We start from the raw sequence: 24,496 nt of genomic DNA on the forward strand, positions 1-24,496 counted from the left end.
ATGATGGAGACTTTTTTTCTATTCTCTCTCCCCATCCTGTAATGCAGAGCTGTCCCATCCTTTCTCCCTCACTCATGATAGGGAGCTGTTTTTTTTTTTCTTTCACCACATCCCTATGATGAAAATGTCTGTCCTCCCACTCCCATCATAGAAGTTGTTCTGACAGTCTCCTACCCCTATGATGGAAGGTTGTTCTGTCTTATCCCATTCCACAATGGAATTGTTTTATCCACCCCCCACCTCTCCACACCCCCAATGACAAAGAGTTGTTCCAGTCTCCCATAATGGAAAGTTGCTCTAGCCTTCTCCTCCCTAATACACCCCCCCCCAGCATTGTGGAAATGTATTCCATCCTTTTCCTCCATAATAAAGACCTGTTATGCCCTCTTCTCAAGATGGAGAGTTCTTCTGTCTTCCACAACTCCATGAGAGAAAGTTGTTCTGTTCCCTTCCCTCATCTGTGATGAGAATTTTCCTGACCTTTCCACACCCCCACTCCCATCACCATTTTGGAGATTTTTTTTGGTCCTTCATGATGGAGGATTGTACTGTCCCCCCCCCCCCACCTCCACAACATGATGATAGAGAATTGTTCTGGTCCTCCATGATGAAGAGTTGGTCTCTCTTTCCTGACTCAAATCCTCTTTCTTGGTCCCCACCCAACTTCTCAAGCAGAAGTACAAGATGCGTGTACAGGTTGGTTTATTTACAAATATACTGAAGTGTTGTCTTTTTTCCATTTTCTTTTTTTTTTCTTTTTGTGGGGAGAAGCAAGAGGTTATGAGCTTGAGGGCCAGGAGGCCCGGACACTGTTACCCGGCCGGACTGGGAGGGCCGGGGGTTGAAGTGGGAGAAGGAAGGGGAGATGGAGGGAGAGAGTGGCAAAAGGACATTGTAAACTCTAATAAATAACTTAACAATGACGAGTTATTAAATAAAAATGTCAGCCTATGCACACCAGAGAGGGGGTTGGGGAGCAAGGCTTAAGGGTAGGGGGTTTGGGCAGTGAGATTCTGTACAAGTTAAACAACAGCGTCACCTCAGCTACAGAGTACACAGGAACACCTGAGACAGAGAGACAGAAGGACAGAGGGAGACAGGAACAGATGGAGGGAGAAGGGGGAACAAGAGAGAGAGTGACAGAGACAGAGAGATAGAGAGGGAGACAGACATAGAAAAAGAGACAGAAAGAGAAAAATAATGAGGGCCAAAGACAAGTAAAGAGATGGGAATAGCCACAGGACAGAGGCCAGAGCAAGGATGGTCTCTTAAAAGTCAGTTTCCAAAGTCCTAAATAACCGGGAGTCCCTTTGCAGTCACTGTTTAACCCCATAAAGTATGTGTGTGAGAATGTCTGTGTATATGTGTGGTGTCTGTAGATGGGAATGTATAAGAGCTCATGGTGGTGTTTAATTATGTGCATGTGTGCTCATGAATGTGCCCATGTATGCGTGAGGGTTCATGCCCTTCCTAGCCTTTTTTGTTTCTGCCCTCTCATCCAGTTATTTCAGTGGCTACTCCTGTCTCAGAGGAATCTCAGACCCCCACCCCCAGTCAGCTCAAGAAGAAACTAGGCTGCTACCCTTTCTCTGGGCTGGCAGGAGTGGAAGGGGAAGTGGAGAGGCTGAGTCTGGGTTGGAGAAGAGGCAGAACTTTCTTAGTGGGAGTGGTCAGGGAGGTATTAAGAAGTACCTTGGTCTGAGAATCAGAGGCAGGTAAGGGGATGGGACGGGCAAGGTTAGAAGCAAGGCAAGAGGGCTCAATCTCTCATTAACTTCTCTTCCTTTCCCTCCCCAGGGGAAGGTTCTTCTGAGAATGGATATTAACCACCCTGATGCCAGGGCAGGGCTCATATGGAGGCAGTGAGCCTCCCAAGAATGTCCAGTTCAAAGTGGCATTGAGCTAAAGTACAAAGTAGATGCCCTAGGGCAACATCAATCTTCTGGAGTTGTAGATAGCAGATTCTAGTGCCACCATCCAGGGCACAGGGCTTCTATACTGTCTTTGCTAAGACCCTCTCATCTAGTTCCCAGGCTCCTCCTATTGATGGTGAGACAGGAAGGAGGAAGAAACAGGAAGTGGCTTTCCCCACATATTCCCATGTCTATACAAAGGTTCTTAAGATAGACAGAATGAGGCTAGGCCAGCAGACTCCACTCCCCTCCCTCTCCCTCTCCCCAGAAGGCTCAGTGGCTCCCCCCACTCCTCAGTGTAAATTCCTGGCTCCAGCCAGACTGATTTCCCCGTTGTCAAACATACTGGCCATGTTCATTTCTCTCTCAGTGCTTCTCAGTCCCCTCTGCACCCCACATTTCCTGCTTCTTCCCCCACTTTCAAGGCCTAACTTAATTCCCACCTCCCTGCCTACATGAAGTCTTTCCTGACCACTCGCACCCCCCCCTTCTACAGTACTTAGTTTTTGCATTGCACAGTTCATCACGACATCATACTGTCATCTAACATTTGCAAATTGTTTCATAAAGGATGGTCTTGCTTTCCAGTCTTGCTTCCCCAGCTGGGCCGTAGACCTGTAAGGGCAAAAACCCTGATGCTCCGTTCCCTGAAATACCTATGGAAATGCTGGGCCTATATTAGGTACAGGTACCATAATTTTTGGTGAAAAGGGCACTAGAGTTTGAGTCAGAAGACATGGGGTCTACTTACTACCAACTAGGTATTTGACCTTGGGCAAATCCATGTTCTTGTTGCACTCAATCTCTTCCTCCATAAAAGGAGAATATTGAACTAGGAGACCTGAAGGATCTCTTAGCCTAACAACATTTTGGTTCTCTCTTCCATAGGTCTGTCCTCAAGGAGCAGGGCTGAGGCCCAGGACTGAGCAAGAACAAGACTCTTAGAATAGAGAAAGATGTCCCCCAACCCCATACCACATGGATTCTGCCACCTCAGCCTGGCTGAGGTCATTCTTTGGTTGTATCTCTGGGCAGAGGCTGAAGAAAGAGTAGGACCCTAGCCTAACTGGAACCAGAACTAGGAATATGGTATAGTGGAAAAAGCATTAGATTTGGAGAAAGAGGATGTGGGCTTGGCTACTTTCTACCTGTGTGACCTTACCCAAGTCACTCCCTCTAAGCCTGTTTGCTCATTTGTAACATGAGGGAATTGGACTAATTAACCTCTGAGGTCCTTTCCAGCTCTAAATGTTATGATCCTAGGGAGATGCCTATAACAAGTGGCATTCTGATATCCCTCCTGAGTTCCTCCACATACTTAGCTTATATTCAAAAGATATATGAAAGTGACTCCAGGCCCTAGGATAGACCTGATCTGGCAAAGCCTTGAGGCAAGGCAAGTAGCTAATGAAGTTGTATTGCTTAATTTGGAGCCAGACTCTCCAAGGTTGTGCTGGATTTCTCACTGCTTAGGGTGTGCCAAGGCAGATCTGCCCATGCCAAGGAAAGCATTGTGTTTCAGGCCCTTGGTATCTTCCTTGTCCGAATCACCAAGTTTCTTCCTAAGTCTCTCCCTCCTTTTCTCTGTCTCCCAGATCTGCCACCTGTCTTTTCTCCCACCATGTCCCAGGCCAGAGAAGTCATCCCTAGAGAAATGGGAAGCTCTTAAGAATGATACCTTGAAGACAAAACCAAAATTGATTCCAATTAAGGAGAAAAGAAGAAATTGTCTAGAGATGAATGTGGATGCATTGGGAACTCATAAACTACCCTACATTTAAAAAAAACCTTGTATAGAAGATAGAAGTGTGATACTCTTACTAGTTTTGGAATTAAGGGACCTGCCATTTGCCACTTGGCTGACCTTGGGTAAATCCCTTTACCTATCTGGATCTCAGTTTACCAATTTGTAGAATGAGTGGGTTAGCCTCCCCTTTCAGATCTAGGATACACAGGACCTATGATCCTATAACTCTCAAAAGCAAGGACAGCTACTTGAGAATGAATACAAAAGAGTAACACAGTTGGGTAAGAACAGGGTTACAAGCCTTAAAACCCCAAATGAGCTGAAGCTGGTGATGAAAGCAAAGGATAACACAAAAGAGTGGTGAAGACTTTTTATAAAGCTTTGTTGGGAGAAGATTCAAGATGGGATAGGATCCAAGTCTGCTTAGGAAAAAATAGATGATGATAATAGATGATAAAGAGAGATTAGAGCTGACTTTACTGATGGGGTTTTTTTTTCCTACCAAGAATAATGACCTAGGAAGAATGTGACAAAAATGGTTAGCAGGAAGTTGGAATTGAAGATAAGCAGGATGGTCAGAGAATACCTAGCTAAAGAACAGAACTGTAAAAACAAACACTGTGTAATTATAATGACTAAGATTAGCAGCTCTAGAAAAGAAAAGAGAAGAGACAAGTGCATCTCCTGTCCTTAGATAAACTGGGAAACTCTGCAAGGAAAGAAACAAGCATTTATTAAGCACCTACTATGAGCCAGGAGCTGTGCTAAGTATTTTATAAATATTATCACATTTGATCCTCACGACAGCCCTGAGAGGTAGGTGCTGTTATTATACCCATGTTATAGTAGAATAACTGGAGGCAGGCAGGTGAAGTGACTTGCCCAGGGTCACACTGCTAGTTAAGTATTTGAGGCTGGATTTGAACTCAGGTTTTACAGACTTCAGGTTCAGCCCTTGTGTATACTGTGAGAATAGACTGATAAATTGGTTAGTTCTACAGAATTGCTTTTCCCCTCCTCTTTCTTTTTTATTCCTTGTTTCAAAGGCTGGCTTACTGTGGCAGGGAGTAGGTAGGGATATATTCAGAAACGAAAGTGATATAAAAACCACTAATTTTAAAAAGAGATTATCAAGCTGCTCTCCTTGGGCTCAAGTTATGAGGCCCAGAAGACATACATTTGGGCTACTGAAAGACCTGGAGAATAGAATTACTGAATCACTGCTGGTGATTGTTAAGAGATCTTGGAGGATGAGAAAACTACACAGGCCCAGAGATAGGCAAATATTCCATTTTTTTTAAAGGGAAAAGGTTAAGATCTGTTAACTCGAGGGAAGTAATGTTAAATTTAGGTGCTAGCAAAGTTTTAGAACATATTACTAAAAGGTTGGTTGATGAGCCACTAGAAAGTAAGCACCATGAGGGCAAGAACTCTTTGTCATTTTTTCCCCTTTGCATCCCTAATGCTTAGCACAGTATACTGTAGGCACTTAACAAATGTTTGTTGAATTGAGATTTTAGAAAAGGAGTCAGCAAGGATTCATCAAAAATAGGTCATATCTGACTTAGACCATTTTCTTTTCTTTCTTTAGGGTTAGTAGGTGGGTGGATCTGGGGAATGCCATGAGTATAGTGTTCTTGGATTTTCCCCAAAACATTTGAGAAAAGATAGAATGCTAGTACACTTTGAATTTTAAAATGGTTGAATAACAAAACCCAAAGAATCATCATTAATGGATGTCAGCATGGAGAGAGGTCCCTAGTGGAAAGCTCTTGAGCTCTGTCCTTGGCCCTATGCTATTTGTCATTTTTATCAGTGATTTGAATGAATCAATAGATGATCAAACTCAAAGCTGGCAGAGCTGGGAGGGAGAAGTAATACTGTATCACACAGTCAGTATCCCAGAAAAGACATAGAACACTGAGCCAAATCTAATAAGATGAAATTTAATAAAGAGAAAGTTCCTTTTTGGGGTTAAAAAGAAATCAACTTTCCAAGTGCAACAGAAGGAGAGGTGATTGGTTGGCTGTGTGTGTGTGTGTGTGTGTGTGTGTGTGTGTGTGTGTGTGTGTGTGTGTGTGTGTGTGTAAAAAGACTGGTGGGGTTTATTGGACTGCAAGCTCGATATAAGTCAGAGTGACATCGTAGACAATATGGCTAATTCCTCCTGACGCTGAATAAAGGGAAGCCCAGTGTTGGAAAAAAAAAAAGGGAGGTCATAGCCCTCTGCCGTGGTCAGACTACACATGGGTATTGTGTCTGGTTCAGAATGCCACATTTTAGAAGAGACATTGACAAGCACATTCAGAGGATGGTGAACAGGATGCTGAGGGGACTGGAGACCATGCCATGGAAGGATTCACTGAAGGAACAAGGGATTTTTAGTCTGAAGAAGACTTGGGAAAGGGGAGGGGGAGGGGGGGACACAATAGCTGTCTTCAAGTACTTGGAGTGCTCTCATTGGAAGAGGAATTAGATTCTCCTGTTTGGCAATAGAACGAGGAGCAATGCGTGGAAATTACAAAGAGAAAAATTTAAAGAAAAAATTCCTAATAAGGAGGAGGTAGTGAAGTGGGGATTCCCGTTCAGAAAGGAGTTGGACTAGATGTCCTTTGAAGTCCCATCCAGTTCTGAGGTTCTGTGTCCCAGGTTTCTCCCTGTCCCCCAGGTTTCTTCCTGAAGAATGTGTCTCTTTCTTTGTCCTCCAAGCTGGCTCATTCTTCTCTGTCACTGTCTGGTAGGTTGAAGCCTGAAATACTCAAGCCACAAGATTTGCCTCTCCCTTTTCTAATACTCCCTCCATGCCAGGCTGGAAGACTTCAGTGAAGAAATGTGAATGCTAGGTCACTGCCCTTTCCTCAGAGCTGTGGCTTGCTCCTGCCCTTCCCCTCCTCCTCAGCCCCCTACCTCTCCCCTATCCCTCCCTAGCTCCTCTTCTTAGAGATCAGGCAGACAGGTAGAGGGTGATGGGAAGGAATCTTATGTGTATTTCCTGGTAGGCCCTTCCTGTTGCCAAGGATCTTGAATTCCCCCCATGCTGTTTCTAAATTGAGTTTTTCCCTGCTGGGGAAAGGTGGGCTGTGAGTGTGAGGTCATCATTCAGTCTCTTTGTAGCTCCCAGGGTCCTTCCCAGCTGGGATATTCCTCCCTAGGGGCCAGGAATTTTGTTTCAGGTTTGTAAACTGAGAAAATGGGGGCAAGGCTGAGAAAAAGGAGGAGACATTGCAGGGAGAAGGGAAGGCAAAGGGAAAAGCTGTGTTCCTTTGGAGTGAGCGGTCCAGGTCCTCCATTACCTAAACCCTATGGCCTCAGGTAGCCTAAGTCCACCTATCCTCCCACAAAGCTCCCTCCTGCTTCCTGTCCTTTAACTCTGCCCATACACTGACAAGTCCTTGGGAAATCACCACGCCTCCGTACCCACTGAGGATTGAGGAAGGGGAGACGATGTGGTACAGGGTGTCAAGAATATCTGGGCTCTAGGCCCTACTGGGCCACTCACTCCCTATATGGTGAAGTTACTTCTCATCTCTGGGTCTCAGTTTCCTCCTTGGTAAAATGAAGTGGGCTGGGCTGTGATTTTTTAGGTCCTTTTCAGCTCTAACATTCTAGACCTAATGCAAAGGGGTGCCAGTGGTCCTCACACACAATGTCCCAGTAGCCTTCTGGAAACAAGGCAGGCTTTTTCAGAGGTGAGGCTTTGTTGGTGGCTGGGGCGGGGTGGGGCCTGGAGAGAGGGAAGGGGAGGGAAAGCACCTCTGAAATGCCCCTGCTGGGAACCTGCCCCGCCTCCCATCTCTGTTGTATCCCCAAAGGGGCAGCTTTACAGGATACAGAGCCAGTGATGTCTCCAAACGGAAAACGTAGAGAGAGAAGCCTGAAGGCCTAGACTTCTCTGGCCCAGCATACCAGCCTCTGCCCTCGCCAGGCCTGACCCTGGCAGGGGGAAGGAGATGAGGAAGGAGAGATAGGAAACCAAGCCACTCATCACAGATACGTTCACTTCTCACAGGCTAACTGGCAACTTGTCCACAATTAAGAGTTCTGGGGCATGCAGTGTGGGGTAGGGCCTCTGCCAGGGAAGGGGATTCTCTTGGGGGCAGGGCCTTTGCTGGGGGAGCAGGGCCACAGCAGGTGTCATTCATGAGGGGTAGGGGTTTAAAAAAATATATCGAATTTAAGCTTCCAAAAAAAGACCGGGAAGAGGAGGATGAGGACGACTGGGAGGAGGAAGAGGAAGCCCTCTGGGAGGGATCTGAGGGCAGAGGAGAGTGTTGAGGGGGAGGCAGAGGGGCAGGTGGCCAGTCTGTCCATGTGCCCTGCCTGGGGGTTCCTTTAGGGCGATAGGTCTCTATCGGCAAGAAAAGCCCCCCAGGCCCAGGCTCCTCCGTGCCCCTGTTTGAGGCAACCCAGGTGGGAGCCACAGAAGATGGGCTTGGAAACCCCAGGAGCCACATGGGCTGGGCCAGGACCTGAAGGAGCCACAGTGGCTGGGAGGGGCCTGGCCAAGAGGGGCCAGGCCAGTTGGGAGGGCTGGGCACCATATGGCTGTTGAGTCTGTCTGGGCAGCACGGCTGGCCTGCCCACCTCCTCTACCCTCCGGCCAGCCCTGGGGCTCCATTCTCTCTCAGGATGCGAAGTAGGAACTCTGCATGGAGTAGAGCCTGTCGATGGGGTTCCCTACTCGTGCCTGGAGGGAGCCCACGTCGGAGGAGCCCAGGAAACAGTCGCTCAGACTCGTTAAGGAGGTATCACTGTCAATGTCGTGGAAAATGGAGTCGTTTCCTGAGGAGCAGACACTGGGTCAGAGCCCTGGACCTTGGCCATAGGGACCCCTCCCCAGCAAGTATAGAAGAACCACATGGGCCCCTGGCCACCTAATCTGTGCAGAGGTGGTGGGAAAGATAGGATGACCAGGGCCTGCCATCCCACAGGTTCCTGAACGTGTAACATCTCTTCTAACTGGTCTAGGGACATCAGGAGACCTAGGAGAGGTCTCCATGTGCCTGTACATTCCCCAAGAGAAGTTCTGGGCCCTCCCCCCCAACCCAGATGAATCTCTTTTCTTTCTCTTATCTCCTTGTGGCCTCTGGCACACCTGTGGTACTAAGAAATAAGCCCCTCCTACCTCCCAACAATGGTCCCTCCCAAGACTTCTCCAAAGTGCCAGGTTCAAGCCTCCAGCCCCAAGGAAGCCCCCAGAGCCTGATCCAGGGAAAGCCCATGCCAGGACACAGAATGGGTGAGGGGCAGGGCCAGTCCTGGTTCCTTTACCACTATCAGAAGATGGATTAGGTCTGCCTTATTTCCTGTTGAGTTGGAGTGGCCTGATTTGGGGTAGGGGTAAAGGTAGGGTTCACTGGTCCCCTGGCACTTCCTAATTTTTGCTCCCAGGCAATATATGAGTATGATGCTGGGGGTGGGGGAAGGAGGGAAGTAGGTTAGGGATTCTTTTCCTGAACCCCATCTCCACACAGCAGTTTAGGATGATGCTACGGAAACTGGTATCAGCAGCCCATCCAATAACGGCTGCAAGAGAGATGTTCCCCAAACACCCTCCCTTTCCCCTTAAGATCCAGAGAGAGGCTGGAGACTCAAGGTGGAAGGTCCAAAAAGGAGGGTTATGGGGGCCCCCAGCCTTAAGGGTTTAGGGCATAAGGGCACAAAAGAAAGGGGTAGGGGATGGGGAGGCATGGATGCTAGAAGACATGGAGCCTGAGAACCCTAGTGTTAAGGCCAGAGTCATGGGGAATGAAGGGATGTGGGGCTGGGAGGCCCTAAGGGAGATCAGAAACATGGCCTCTGGGGCCCTGGTGGGGGACCAGGAGCCCAGGATATGGAGGACAGGGGACATGGGGCCTGGGACCCTACTGGGAGGGGCTGGGGTACCCCAGGGCTACAGGGCAGTGGGGCTGGTGGCTTACCATAGGGGTTCATGTGGTCACCTGGCATTTGAGGAGGCGTGAGGCCCTGCTGGAAAGGGTCGCTGCTACCGTAGGTACTCTGTTCCATGGCAACAATGGGCTGTTGGGGTGGGGCCAGTGGTGTGTATGATGCCATCATTCCTTCCATTCGATTAGACAGGACCTCTGTAGAGACATGAGAAGGTCCTTCACTGCCACCCCTCCCCCAAACATATACTCAGGGCTGTGCAAGAACCATTGGGACCAGAGAGAGACAAAAGAACTCATTGGCTGCAAGAAAGCAGGGAACAATACTTAGGCATTTAAGTAGATTATAAGTTGATTGGGGGCAGGGATATTTCACTTTTGTCTTCATTACCTGACACATATTAAGCATTTATTATTATTATTTTTATTATTATTATTGATTGATTGATGAAGTTCTGATCCCAGGACCCTGTCTCAAGGGTACAATTCAGGGAGAACAAAGACATGACCGTTCGTGGTCATTCCCATGAAAGCAGTCCAACATGCCCCTCCCTTCTAGAGACACATAACCCCACTTCAGACAATAGCTCCAGCTCCTTCCCCAGAACTGTTTAACAAGGAAGAGGTTCCCTGTGCCTTGACCCTGGGGACACAGAATCTCAGAGGTGAAAGGCATCTGAGAGGGCATCTATTAGTTGAATCTGTACTTAAACAAAAATGCCCTCTATGTCAACTCTGACAAAGATCTATCCAGCCTTCACTTGAAGATTTCCCAGAGGTGGAGAACTCATTGGCTCCCAAGGATCCTCTGGATAATTCTAGTTGATTATTTTTCCTTATTTGGAGCCTAAATCCATCTTTACAATTTCTGCCCATTGGCCCTAGTTCTGCTCTCTGGGACCAAGTAGGAGTCTAATCTCTCTTTCGTATGAAAGCCCTTCAGCTAACCAAAGAAACCTTTAATGTTCCTTATAAGTCTTCTCTTCTCTAGGCAAAACATCCCCCACTAACTAATTCTCATGTGGTACGGTCTCCAGTCCCGTCCACCTCTTCTGGACATGCTCTAGATCAGGAGTGAGGAACCTGTGGCCTTAAGGCCACACGTGGCCCTCTAGGTCCTCAAGTGCAGCCCTTTGACTGAATCCAAACTTCAGAGAACAAATCCCCTTAATAGAAGGATTTATTCTCTAAAACTTGGACTCAGTCAAAAGGCCATACCCAAGGACCCAGAAGGCCACATGTGGCCTCAAGGCTGCAGACTCCCTACTCCTGATTTAGATAGTTAACATCCTTTCTAAAATGTGACACCCAGTATGGAACACAATACTCCAGATATGGCCTAACTCAGGGCAGAAGACTTTCCTTTCCCTCCTTCTGGACATTACCAATCCCCTACCTTTACCCCCATCTCTGTTAAGGCAGCCCTCATAGAAGCTTTGTTAGCTGCTGAGTTATACTATTGACTTATTAGTAAGCTTTCAATTCATTAAAACTCCCAGATCTTTTTCAAGGAAAATATTGCCTAGCTTTGCCTCTCCCCCACCCATCCCATACTTAGGTAGTTGATTACTTGAACCCAAGTGTAGGCCTTTACATTTATCTTGATTAAATTTATTTTATCAGATTTAGCCCATTCTTCAAGCCTTGAAGGTGTGGACCACTCTACAGACCTCTCCCCTCCTCCCACCAGAGAACACCAAAACATCCATCCTAGCCTCCAGTCTGGATACCACAGTAAAGGAAAGGACAAAGAGCAGTAGATTTGAACCCTAAGGGTCTGGGTTCAAATTCTAGCTTTGCAACTTACTAGCTATGGGACCATGGGCAAGTTTTTTCCCTTCTCTGGGCCCCATTTTCTTCATATTATAAAATGGGGGAATAGTGTTGGATGAGACCATGGATTCTCAATCTTTTTTATATGATCCCTCCTTTGACAGCCTGATAAAGCCTATGGGCCCCCTTCTTCTTCTTCTTCTTCTTTTTTTTTTTAGCTAGGTAATGGGGTTAAGTGACTTGCCCAGGGTCACACAGCTAGTAAGTGCTATATGTCTGAGCCTGGATTTGAACTCAGGTCCTCCTGAATCCAGGGCCGGTGCTCTATCCACTGCGTTGCCTAGCTGCCCCCCTTTTTTGGGGGGCCCCCTTCTTCTAATAATGTTTTTAAATGCACAAAATAAAATGCATAGGATTATTTAAAAATTAATATAAATAATAAGGATGATAAAAAATATTTTTTAAAACAAGTTCACAGACCCTGGGTTAAGAACCCTGGGATTATATATGATTTCTAGCATTCTTTCCAGCACTAAGTCCTTAAATCTTATGTTCACTTCTAAAGTCAGGGCTGGGTCCCAAACACCCTCAACACTCTTTAATAGGCAGCTGTTGTGTATTCAGGAGCCTTACCTATCTTTTTAAGCTTCCTAATATTCTCAGTGCATACCACCTTTCAGGAAAGGTGCTGCTGAGCACACTCTAAGCTGGACAGAACTGACCTGCAATTTGTCTTCTTGTTTCTAGGGACTGAGGCTCAAGGAAACAGGGCCCTTGATAAATGTATACATTCAGATCATGTCACCCCTCAGCCTCCATTGTTTTCCCAACAGAAGAGGCCTCTGCTTAGCTTGGCAGGACCTTACGCCATGGTCCCCTCACCCCTGCAGTACTGAGAGACCACACACACACACACACACACACACACACACACACCACACACACACACACGCACACCTTGCCCCAGCCGCTGTGAGTTCTGCTGCTCCTGCTGCTGCTGGTGTCTTCTCGCCAGCTTCTTCATCTGCACAAAAGGAAGACAAGCCATGTCAGTGGAGATGCAGCCCCCACCCACCTCCCCCCTGGCCCTGGCTGCTGGAGGGGGAAGTAGGTAGAATCAGAGAGGAGAAGTGGGAGGGGAGTGGGAAGTAAAAATGAGACGGTTGCTTACTCACCTTGGCTCTCTGGTTCTGGAACCAGACCTGGACCACGCGGACGCTGAGCCCTGTTTCAGCGGCGAGTGTCTCTCTGACCTGCTCAGGGAGAAAGGAAGCCCCAGTCAGCTCCCTCTATCCCCCAACCCAAGCTATCTTTTACCTCCCAGAATGGCCCCAAGCTGACTCAGCCACTCTCACTAGAAATAAACCTTCATCTGGAAAGAGCCAGAAAGAGATCTACAAATATGGCCTTAGGAAGGTATCTAGGACTTCAATCTTCCTATCAGGTGGGATATTCCCCTAGTTGGAGTGCCGCATCTCCTGCCCTTTTGGGACAAACAAAACAAATCTAATCCATCTTCCCCATGACAATCCTTCAAATATTTGAAGACAGTGATCAGAACTCCTCTTCTTCAGACTCCCACATCCTTGCTCAGGGGGCATCTCATTCAACCCATACCTCCGCATGAATCTTCCCTACAATATGCCTTATAGCCTCTGTCTGAAAACCTCCAGGCATGGAGAAGCCATTCCTAACTTAGGTAGCCTATTCTATTTTTGGACTTGCCTAATTAAAGTCACACAACTGTTATATCTGAGTCAGGATTCAAACCCAGGTCTCCTGACCTCACTTTCAGGACTGTTTCACCCTGATTAGGCAACAAGAGAGAGCCAACTTCCAGGCCTCTCCAGTCCAAGGACCCCAGATGTCCTTTGAGGGTCCCTTGGAGAGGGAGGGACAGGTACCTAGAACCTAGAACTCTCCCAGGTCAGGATGGGAGGGAGTATGACCAGGAAGGAAGAGGCAGTCTCTGTTACTGGCCTTGCAGGGGTACCTGAGAAGACTCACCTTTCGACAGGGCTTGGAGGAAACTTCAAAGGAGGCCTTGAACGCTCTCCTCTGCTGCGTGGTGAGGATGGTCCGGGCCGCTTCGGCCTCCTTGGGTCCTTCCCATCATCACTGCCTTTGCCCTGGCCTCCCTGGCCTTTGGCTGGCTTCACATCACCATCTTCCTCATCGCTTTTCACTGTGGGCAACACATTGGAGACATAGTTAGGGGCCTTTGAGGCCATCTAGGAGTAGGAAAAGACAGGCAGAGGTCCATTCTAATAAGCCATCATAGTCCTGGATACTGCTTCAGAGTCAACTCCCTGGCCCCCTCAGACAGTAGCTCCCATTGGTAATTCTGCTTCTCCTATCTGAGTTTATTTTTCCATCTGAGATGGGGAGTGGAGGAAAGTATTAACAATAACTCTCATTCCCATTTTTCCAGTGCCTCACAAAACACTCGCAACCACTATATGGAAGACAGGAGCACAAACATTATTATCCACATTTTATAGATGGGAAAACTGAGGCTCCACTAGAGGAATTGGTTTGCCCATGGTCACATAGCTATGAAGCACCAAGGCTCTTCCCACTACACGAGTATGTCATGATGTCCCCTTTCCCCTCGAGGGCTAAGCCCGGCTCCTCCCCACCCCTACCCCCAATACCAGGGTCAGCCACAAGGGCTTCTGTGAAGGATCTAAAGGAATAGATGTTTGACAGGGAAGACACACACACTCATATACACATAAACACATACATTCATTTGCACAAATAATGTCAATACATCAAGGACCTGTGATTGTCAGACGCTCTTCCCTTACAAGATCACGTTTTTATCTATCATCTATAACTTACTGTCTCATAACACAAATGTACACAATGCATATTCATACATCCATGTACATCCATCCATCCATCCATGGACATATCTATACTATCATACATTTCTCACCTGGCCGTACTATTCTGGAACTTCTCTGATTTTGCCAGGAAGCTCCATTATTGGGAAAATCTCACCATCCTGTAAGATCGCATCTCCTTGCTACTCCACCTCTGATTGGAGGGTGAGGCTACGAACTCCAAACCTCCATTTAAGGTGAAATCCCAGTTCAGACATCTCCCTATTTCTCACCTGGATATGCTATTCTGAGATTTCTCTGATTGACTTCTCTTTCATAATTCTCCAGTGGGTACCATCTCCTCTCCCGCCCCACCATTTTGAGCATTTTATGTTTTGTCTTCCCCTATTAGACAGTAAGCTCCTTGAGGGCAGGGACTATCTTTGTTTTTTTTCATATTTGTATCACATTGCCTGGCACGTGTTGTTGTTGTCATTGTTGTCATTTCAGTCATGTCTGACTCTTTGTGACCCCATTTGGGGTTCTCTTGGCTTGCCATTTCTGTCTCCAGCTCATTTTACAGATGAGGAAACTGAAGCAAACAGGGTTAAGTGACTTGCCTAGGATCATACAGTTAGTAAGTATCTGAGGCCAGATTTGAACTTAGGTCTTCCTAACTCCAGGCTCTGTGCTCTATCCACCTAGCTGCCCTACCTGGCACACAGATGATGCTTAATAAATGTTTATTGACTAATTATCCCTCACTCACATATACACATACAGATTTGTATACACATCAATACAGAAACCCACATATATGCTCATATACATAAATTTACAGCTGAGGATAACAGAACAGGTTTATATCAATCAATAAACATTTATTAAGCACTTACTATGTGCCAGGCACTGTGTTAAGCACTGTGTTTTATGGAGGAAATGACATTTGAGCTGGGCATTGAAGGGAAGATAGGACAGAGAGAGATTTGGGGCACAGTGAGAAATGTGAACAAAATCAAGGATGCCAGAAAATGAGGAGGATAGCCAACAGTTCAATGTGGCTGGAGCAGAGAGTGTGTGGAGGCAGACAGCAGGAGGGAAGACTGATAAAGGGACAAGTTATGAAGGACCCTGAATGTCAAATTAAGGAGTTTGTATTTTATTCTCTAATGGAAAGAGTGCTGAACTAGGACCTGAGTTTTGACTTCTGTCATCTGCTACCTATGTTACCTTGGGCACGTTTCTCTGGACCTCAGGCTCCTCATCTGGAAAATGAGGGTTTTGGATGAACTAACCTCTAGGTGTCTAGCTCTAGTGATCCTAATAGGGAATCGCAGAAGAGAGATGTGTTCAGGCCTGTACAACAGGAAATGCATCTGTAGGTCCATTGGAGGCAAAAGACTAGAGGTTGGGCTTTCAGTTACAAATGGATTACAATAGCTCCGATGAGAAGTGATGAGGGCCTGAACTAGGGTGGTAGCAGTTCAAGGTGAGAAAAGGGGACTCATACTGTGGTAGTGGAATTGACAAGACTTGACAAGGACAGTATGATGGAGAAGGGATTATGATGGAAGATCCCAGGCTTTTGAGCTTGTGTTAGTGATGCCCTCAACCGGAATAGGGAAGGTGACATGTTTATTTTAGTACATGGTGAGAGTGGAAAGCATCTCTGGGGCTAATTTCCAGCAGACAGAGATGTGGGAGTGGCTTAAAAGAAGAAAATGAAGATTGTAGCCCGGTATTGTAAGTGGGTGGGGGTGGAGGAGGGCAGGGAATTGAAGTGAATTGAGAAATGTGGGATATCCTGGGCAAAAATTTGCTTTAAAATACATGTCCTTCATCTCTACCCTCCCATCACATGCAATTAAGTCAACATTTATTAAATTTGCCAGGTACTGGCATACAAAAACAAAACAATTCAATAATTCTTGCCTTAAGGATTATGTATTCTCTTGGGGTTAGAGTGAGAGCAGAGGAGGTCAGCTACAATATCAACTGCACCCCAGGCAAGGGGAACAGCCCGTGCAAAGGTACTGAGATGGGAAATGGAATGCTGAGTTGGAAATTAGTGAAGCCAGTTTAAATGCGACATAGAATATGTGAAGGAGAATAGTATGAAATGATCTGGAAAGGGAAGCAGAAGCCAGATTGTGGAGGGATTGAGATATCAGGTTGAAGAGTTCATATTTTATACTAGAAATAATAGGGAGCCACTGAAGACTTTTGAGCAGATCGTTGATGTGTTGTAACCCACATCTTAGGAAGCTATTTTGTTAGCTGTGTTTCAGTACATTTGGAGAAGGCAGCAAGGAGGCAGAGAGACTATTTAGGAGGCTGTGATAATACTTCAGGCAAGAGGTGACAAGGGCCTGAGGCAGTGTAGGGTCTGTGTAAGTGAGAGGAGACAATGCCAGAAGCAGAACGAGCAAGACTTGGAACCTGGGCTCCTTGGCAGGGAAAACAGAGAGATGAGAGGCTTTTCTTACCCTGGGGGAGTTCACAGTCCAGAAGAAGGACACCGATACACATGCACCCATGACATGCACACAGATAGCGTATGTTCCTTCCAAATCATGGTTTAGTTAACAGAACACTAGGCTCAGCTTCAGGAAATAGGGGTTTGAGTCTTGGCTCCAACACCTCCTGGCCCAATGACTGCTGACGAGTCATAAGCCCTCTCTGAAGCTGCATAGCCTCTCCTGTAAAGCCAAGGCCTGCCTACTTCACAGGGTTGTAGTGAGGGAAGTGCTCTGAAAACCTTAAAGGAAGAGAACCTATTATTGATCATCTATGGACCCATATATATTTAAAAATAAAAACCTTAAGGAGCATAGCACCTAGACTTGGGAGGGGGGGGAAGGGAAAGAGGGGCTGGGTATTAGAATCAGTACTTCTGTTTTCTAGGTTCCTTATGGGGACTAGCAGTAGTAATGACCAGGCCTGGAGCCAGGAATTAATATGATCAATATGACAATGATCATTTACATTTATGTAGCCCCGGGGGCAGCTAGGTAGCGCAGTTAGATAGAGCACTAGTCCTGGAGTCAGGAGGACCTGAGTTCAAATCCAGCCTCAGACACATAACACTCACTAGCTGTGTGACCCTGGGCAAGTCACTTAACCCCATTGCCTAGCCAAAAACAAAAACAAAGCAAAAACAAAACAAAACATTTATATAGCCCCTTACAATCTATAAAGCATGTCACATCCACGACCTCACTTGATCTTCACAACTCTGGGAGATTGGTGGGGCAAATTTATTGTCCCAGTTTTACAGAGGAAATCAAGATTCAAGCACCTGACGTTACTTAACTGAAGTCATACAGATAGTAAATAGTCTATCTGAGACTTGACTTAGGTCTTGGGTTTCACTGGAAAGTGACCTAGGGGTCATATGGGCAGCTAGATGGTATAGCGGATAGAGCACCAGTTCTGGAGTTAGAAAGACTCAACATCTGAGTTCAAATCTGGCTTCAGACACTTACTGGATGTGTGACCCTGGGCAAGTCACTTAACTTCAGTTTCCTCATCTGTAAACTGCGCTAGAGAAGGAAATGGCAAAATACTCAAGAATCTTTGTCAAGAAAACCCCAAATGGGGTGGGTCATAAAGAGTTGGGTATGACTGAACAACAACAAAAAAGAGGTCAAATAGTCTGACTCGTTTTACAGATGAGAAAACTGAAGTACAGAGAAATAACCTGTCCAAATAAGTCACCAAGCTGGATCTTGAGCCAACACTCTTGCTGTTTTGAGTAGATATGTTAGAGAGGAACATATGCCCAGGCAGCTTCTGCTCCGCTCCCCCTTTTCACATATAGAATTGATCTTTTTGAGAGCTGGCTCAGGGTTTCTCCTATTCCCTACCCTTAATCTGTCCACATCTGAACCTCTAATGTTACTAGAGAACAGCCTTCTTTCTGCAACCTGTCACGTTATAGCCCTCAATTGATTTAAACCAAAGCTGTAGGTTCACCTCTATTGGGAAGGCCAATTGAAGGATTAGCCCTCTCCCTGGTCACTTCTTTACATACTCTGAGCTCCTGGAGAACCAAGATAGCCGGGGTGTCTCACATTGCTCTGTACTTCCCTTTGCTTGGCTCTACGATTTTCCTCCTATTGTGCTGCGTGTCCCCTCCACAAGCCTCAGACTCCCAAGGTGGACAGGCCCCAGTGCCCCTTATCCAATGACCCTTCCACTCCCTCTCCCCCAACCGATACAGGTACCTTCTATTGTGGTATTGAAACAAAATTTAAAGATCTTCGTTGATAGGAAACTCACCACCCCACGATAAAGCCAGTTCTAATGTCGGGTAGCTTTCATTATTAGTATGTTCTTAATGTGAAGTGAAATCTTTTTATAAAGAAGCTATTTTCCTTGACTGTCTTGAAAACACTTAAAATCATGTTTCTCCTACATTTCTCCTTATCTAGGCAAAACATTCCCCATTCTTTCAACCAGCTGAGAGGCTGGAGCAGCCACATCCTGACTGCTGCCTCAGTTTGCCAGTGCTCTTCCAAAAGTGTGTTGCCCCCCAAATGGACACGGCAGTCCAAATATGATCTGACCAAGGCAGCAGTCAGGGGAACTAGCCCTGATGAGAGGCAGTCAGCGTTCTGCTGTTCCCTGGCCAGTGACAGGTCCCTTAATGGTTGGGCCTCTAACCAAAAGAGAGGGAAGTCCTTTTTCTCCCAAGCCTATCATTAGCTCACCAGTAGGGATGGAATTGGAGAAGGAAATGGCAAGCCACTACAGTATCTTTGCCAAGAAAACCTCATGGACAGTATTGGTGTGCTATGGTCCACGGGGTCATGAAGAGTCAGACTGAATGATTGGACAACAAGGGATTAACCACTGGACCACAGAGTCTGGAGTGCTATATTGAGAGGCATGTTACCCTCCCATGGCACTACGAGGTCATGAGAGTGAGGAATCTGACAATGGGTTTTTCAGGGAGAAAAAGTCTCTATCATATCATGGAAGGCAGGCCCTAGTGATTTGAAGACGCTAGCTGGGCCTGTCATTCCAACCTCAGAGTAGTTCTCCTAGGGATGTGGCCTGTGAACAGTCTGAGTCACTGGGTTTGAGAGTAATGGAGGCCCAGGCTGGGGGACAGGACCACAGCCCTGGAAGGTCTGAAGCTCCCCAGGCAGTGGGCTCTGAGATATCCAAGGCTACCTCCTTGACAGGTAGGCCTGTCCTCCCTCCTCCCAAGACTGCCCCTCTCCCTGCCCCCTGCCCCCGACCCTCTCCACCCTCACCAGGCCGTGGCTCTTCCCAGAGGCAGAAGGCTGGGAACTCACCAGAGTCTGACTCATCCGGGCTCACAGAGCTGAGCAAATCTTTCTCTTTCTCATAGTCACTCTTGCAGAGCAGCTGGCCCTCCTTGAGCACAAATTCATCACCTTTCCGAAGCTGCCTCTCGCACACGCAGCAGCAGAAGCAGCTGAGGTGGTACACGCATTCGAGGGCCCGCATGACGAACTCCGTGGGTGCAATCTTCTCCATGCAGCCGCTGCACTTGGCTGCAAAAAGTCTGTTGGGGGGGAGGGGAGACAGGAAGACTTCAGACACAGGGTGGATCTCTCCACCCTGTTGAGTGGGACAGAGCCCTTGGCTGAAGTGGTTGGGGGTGGTTGCTAAGGGACCAGGGTGGGTCTGTTCATAGGGCCTCCTACTTCAAACCCTACCCCTACAGAGGCCACCCCTCAATATACCCTGGGACCTTGATCTATCCATCCTATAATAGATACAATGAGATATAATGAGATAATATTTGTCAAGTACTTAATACAGTGCCTGGCACATAGTAGGTACATAATAAATGCTTATTCCCTTCCCCTTCCCTCTGCTGTGTGAAGAAAGGGACCTATATATGTAACACACACACACACACACACACACACAATATGAATGATCTATCTGCATATATGTATGTAACACATATGGGGATATAAGGAATCTGCCCCATGGGCCTCTTGGGTCCTGATCCAAGGTAGAAAGGTCTTTGTTCCCTGAGCTGTGGCCTTTTCACCTATTATTAGAGTTGGAAGGGACCTTAGGGATTATCTAATCTAAACCCCTCATTTAACAGGTAAGGAAACTGAGGCCCGAGGATGGGAATGGCCTGCCCAAAGTTACATATCTAGGAAGTAGGATTCAGCCAGGATTGGAACCCAGGTCTCCTGGTTCTCATTCCACCATTCTGTTCACTAGGTAGTGGGACCCAGGGAGGCCCCCAGGGACTTGCCTCAGGGTAATTGTGAGCTGAAAGATAAGGGAGAAAAATTCCCTACCCCCTAAAACCTCTGAAGCATCAGGAATGGGTAGGTTCCCCTGCCTTAGCCTCATGCAGGAGCTAAGAGGATGGATGAAAGGAAGGACATGGAAGAAAACAGCAAGGTTGCTAGTGCCTCCTCCTTCCTAGAAAAGAGGCATGAAACTACTGGGACAGGATGGCGCATACATTGTCAGGCGCAGTTATCATGGAAGGTTTTTTTCTTTGTAACGAGGGGGAAGATGGGTGTCAAGTTTTGAGGACAAGAGAGAGAGAGAAAAGACTTCTGGAAGTGACTGTGATATAAGAACAAAAGGAATCAACAAAGCTTATTTTTAATAGTTCTTTTCTGCTGTTCCAAGCTTGTTTGGGAATGTTTCACTACAAGAGTGGGACAGGGATTCATGGACCTGGCCCAAGGCCAGGGGAGACCCTCAACTCAGGGTCTGAACCCCACCCCTTCACCCACACATGTCAGGATGAAGCAGATAGAGCACTGGGCCTGGAGTTGGGAAGACTTGAGTTCAAATCTGGCCTCAGACACTTACAAGCTGTGTGATCTTAAGCAAGTGTTTTAACCTCTGTCTGACTCAGTTTCTTCCACTATAAAATGAAGGTAATAATAGCACCTACCTCCCTGGGTTGTTGTGAAGGTTAAGATAATGTTTGTGAAGCATTTAGCACAGTGCCTAGCATATAGTAGGAACTCAACAGGCAGTCAGTCAATGAACATTTATTAAACACCTTCTATATGCCAAGCACTGTGCTAAGTGCTGCGGATATAAAAAGGCAAAAAGCAGTCTCTGCCCTAAAGGAGTGCACTATCTGATGTAGGAGACAATATACAAACAAATATATACAAAACAAGCTCTACACAGGATAAATAGGAAATAATTAAAAGAGGGAAAGCCTTGGAATTTAGAGGGGTTAGGGAAGGCTTCCTGTAGGAGGTGGGCTTTTAGTTGGGGCTTAAAGGCAGTCAGGTAGTTCAGTAGTCTGAGTGGAGAAGGGAGAGTGTTTCAGACATGGAGGCCAGCCAGAGAAAATGTGAGGAGCTGAGAAATGGAGAGTCTTGTTTGTGGAACAGGCAAGAGACCAGTGTCATTGGATGGAAGAGGACATGTTGGGAAGTGAGGTATAAGAAGACTGGAAAGATAGAAGGAGGCTAGGATATGAAGGGCTTTGAATGCCAAAACAGCATTTTGTATTTGTTCCTGGAGGCAATAGGGAGCCACTGGAGTTATATTGAGTTGGAGGAGGGAGGAGGTGTGACATGATCAAACGTGTTTTACGAAAATCACGTTAGTGACTGAATGGAGGATGGATTGGAGTGGGGAGAGACTTGAGGCAGGCAGAGCCACTAACAGGCCATGGCAATAATCCAGGTGGGAGGTGATGAGGACCTGCACTCCAGTGGGGGCAGGGTCAGAGGAGAGAAGGGGGCATTTATGAGAGATGCTGCAAAGGTGAAACCGGCAGGTGCTAGCAACAGCTTGGATACGGGGGTGGGAGGAGTGGTGAGATGGGTTGTGAGCCTGAGGGACTGGGAGGATGGCATTGCCTCCTACAGTAATAGGGAAGGTAGGAAGGGGAGGGGAAGGGTTTGAGGGAAAGAAAATGAGTTCAGTTTTGCACACTTTGAGTTCAAAATGTCTACTGGACATCCTGTTCAAGATGTCTGAAAGGATGTTGGAGACGTGAGACTGGAGATAAGCAGAGAGGTTAGGGCAGCATGGGTAGATTTGAAAATCATCTGCATATAAATGGCAATTAAATCTAAGGCTGTTGATGAGATCACCAAGTAAAGAAATACAGAGGGAGAGAGAAGATGGCCCAAAAGAGAACCCTCTGGGACACCTACAGTTTGAGCATGACCTGTATGAGGATTCATCAAAGGAAAGTGAGAAGGAGTAGTCAGATAGGTAAGCAGAGAATCAGGAGAGAGTGACATTCTGAAAACCTAGAGAAAAGAGATTATCAAGGAGAAGAGGGGGATCAATGAAGGTTGCAGAGAGGTCAAGAAGAAAGAAGATTGAGAAAAGGCCATTAGGTTTGTCAATTAAGAGATAATTGATAACTTTGGAGAGAGTAATTTCAGTGGAATGGTAGAGTCAGCAGCCAGATCAAGAAATGAGTTAGAGGAGAGAAAGTGGAGGCACCTATAATAAATGTGGCCTTTTTCAAAGAGTTTAGCTACAAATGGCAGAAGACATATAAACCATGGTAGGATCAAGCGAGGATTTTTCAGGATGGGGGAGACATAGGCATGTTTGTAGACGGTAGGGAAGGAGCCATTAAACAGGAAGATAAGTGATAGACGGGGCAATCTGTTGGAGGAGACAGGATGGAATGGGATCACTAGTGTACTAGTCTTGGTAAGGAGTAAGGCCACCTCATCATGTGAGATACAGATGAAAGAAGAGATAGTGACAAAAGAGAGCTGGCTGAGTGATAAGACGAGGAAGAGGAGAGCAGGGGAGCTCACGATGAATGGCCTCAATTTTTTCTGTAAAATATGAGACAAGGTTCTTGGCTGAGAAAGGAGGAGGGGGAACTATGGGAGGTTTGAGGAGGGATGAAAGTGAACTGATAAATGTGAGGTAGAAGCAGCAGGGAGGGCCCGGGTGAAGTTGTGTAACACAAATCTGTAGGGGGCTCAGTCAGAATGGTTGTGTGGGATCTTCTCCATCTTCATTTGGCAGTACATGTGGAGGAGTAAAGGCAGCTGATGGCAGGAGTCATCCAAGGCTAAAGCTTGGCAGGTTGTAATCGGTGATACGAGAAGGGAGCCAGGAACTCAAGAGAGAAGGACAGCGTGGAACTGAACTAGTTTACCAAAGGGTCAAGATGGGGAAAACAGGAGAAAATGGCCAGTGGAAAAGTAGAGAACTGAAGTGTCAAGAGACTGAAGAGAAGGGTGTCAACAAAGAATAGGGATTGGTGAGGGAAGGCAGAGGGAGAGGTGGAACACCAATAGGTTATGGTCGAATGAGGAGATTTCAGAATTCTTGAACATGGAGGTGGTGCATTCGTGGACGACAAGATCAAGGGCATGATCTTTGTGTGTGGCTGAGATGAGGTGGATAAGTAGCTCATGGGAAGTGAGTAGGCTGAGGAACCAGGTATTGAGAGTATTTGAGAGAGAGTCAATAAGTAGGTTGAAGTCCTGTAGGAAGAAAGCAAGAGTTGGGGAGGACAGAAAAATTGTGAGCCAAGTATAGACTTGTTGAGGAAGGAAGGGAAGTGACCTGGAGCTCTGAAAGCAAAAGCTACCAGGAGGTTAACTAGGTGGTAGATATGAATAGCATGAACCTCAAAGGAAGAAGGGCTAGTGAGTGATGGCAGTAAGAGGAGAATCTGGAGGTGGCAATGGGGAGCAAAGCGTGTTCTAACTCTCCTGCCTCAACCAATGAGCAGAGGGAATCAATGAAGGTGCAACCAGTACTAGAGAGGGTGGCCAGGGAGGCTGTGTATTCAGGGGTGCCAGGTTTCAGTGATTGCTAGAAAATGGTCCAATGAGTGTCTCTGAGCTCCCTGCAACGGATGCCATCCTACCCTAAGGGGTGACATCTGGCATTGACTTTGACTAACTGCTGCCCCCAGAACAGTTATCTCCATCTCCCTTGCCCCGACCCCAGCCCAGGCTTCTAGAGAGTACCCACCTCTCTCCACTGGCTGGCTTAAGAGCTGTTTGTTTGGACCTCAGCTTCTTCTCATCCTGTGCCTGCCTCCTGCTTCCAAAGGGCCCTCTGCTTCCGCCTCTTTGTGGGCAAACAGTTTGTAATTGTTTTATTACAACTAATTTATTACAAGCTGGAAGCGCCCAAGCTGTCTCAGAGAAATTTGCTGTTTGAGTTAAGTTCGGTTCGAGGGATTTGCTCAACAGGCTGGCTCTAAGGACAGCAGACCTGATCCCAGTGGGTTTGTTTGCTGAAGGCTTGTCTCGGGGCAGGCAGCAAGAGGGTGGATGTCCTGCTTAAAGCGTGCTGGGTGACAGATACTGCTTGTTTGCTGACTGGCCCTTGGGAGATCTTCAGCCTTGCCCCATCCTGGCCAGTCTTCAGTCATGG

The 24,496-nt window shown here is 46.9% G+C and overlaps 1 protein-coding gene across 1 annotated transcript in view; it reads right to left on the reverse strand.

The window, feature by feature from the left end:
- Positions 1–628: 628 nt before the first annotated feature.
- LMX1B (LIM homeobox transcription factor 1 beta) overlaps positions 629–24,496 on the reverse strand; it is a 181,263-nt gene continuing 157,395 nt past the window's right edge. Inside the window, 7 exon segments of the mRNA XM_020984945.2 lie at positions 629–8,442; positions 9,582–9,746; positions 12,279–12,345; positions 12,497–12,574; positions 13,329–13,402; positions 13,405–13,506; positions 19,453–19,685. Of these exon segments, the coding sequence (XP_020840604.1) occupies positions 8,285–8,442; positions 9,582–9,746; positions 12,279–12,345; positions 12,497–12,574; positions 13,329–13,402; positions 13,405–13,506; positions 19,453–19,685 (877 nt within the window). The 3' untranslated portion in view covers positions 629–8,284.

Source organism: Phascolarctos cinereus, unplaced genomic scaffold (assembly GCF_003287225.1).
Source record: "Phascolarctos cinereus isolate Bilbo 61053 unplaced genomic scaffold, phaCin_HiC Scaffold_2;HRSCAF=192, whole genome shotgun sequence".
Taxonomy (NCBI): Eukaryota; Metazoa; Chordata; class Mammalia; order Diprotodontia; family Phascolarctidae; genus Phascolarctos; species Phascolarctos cinereus.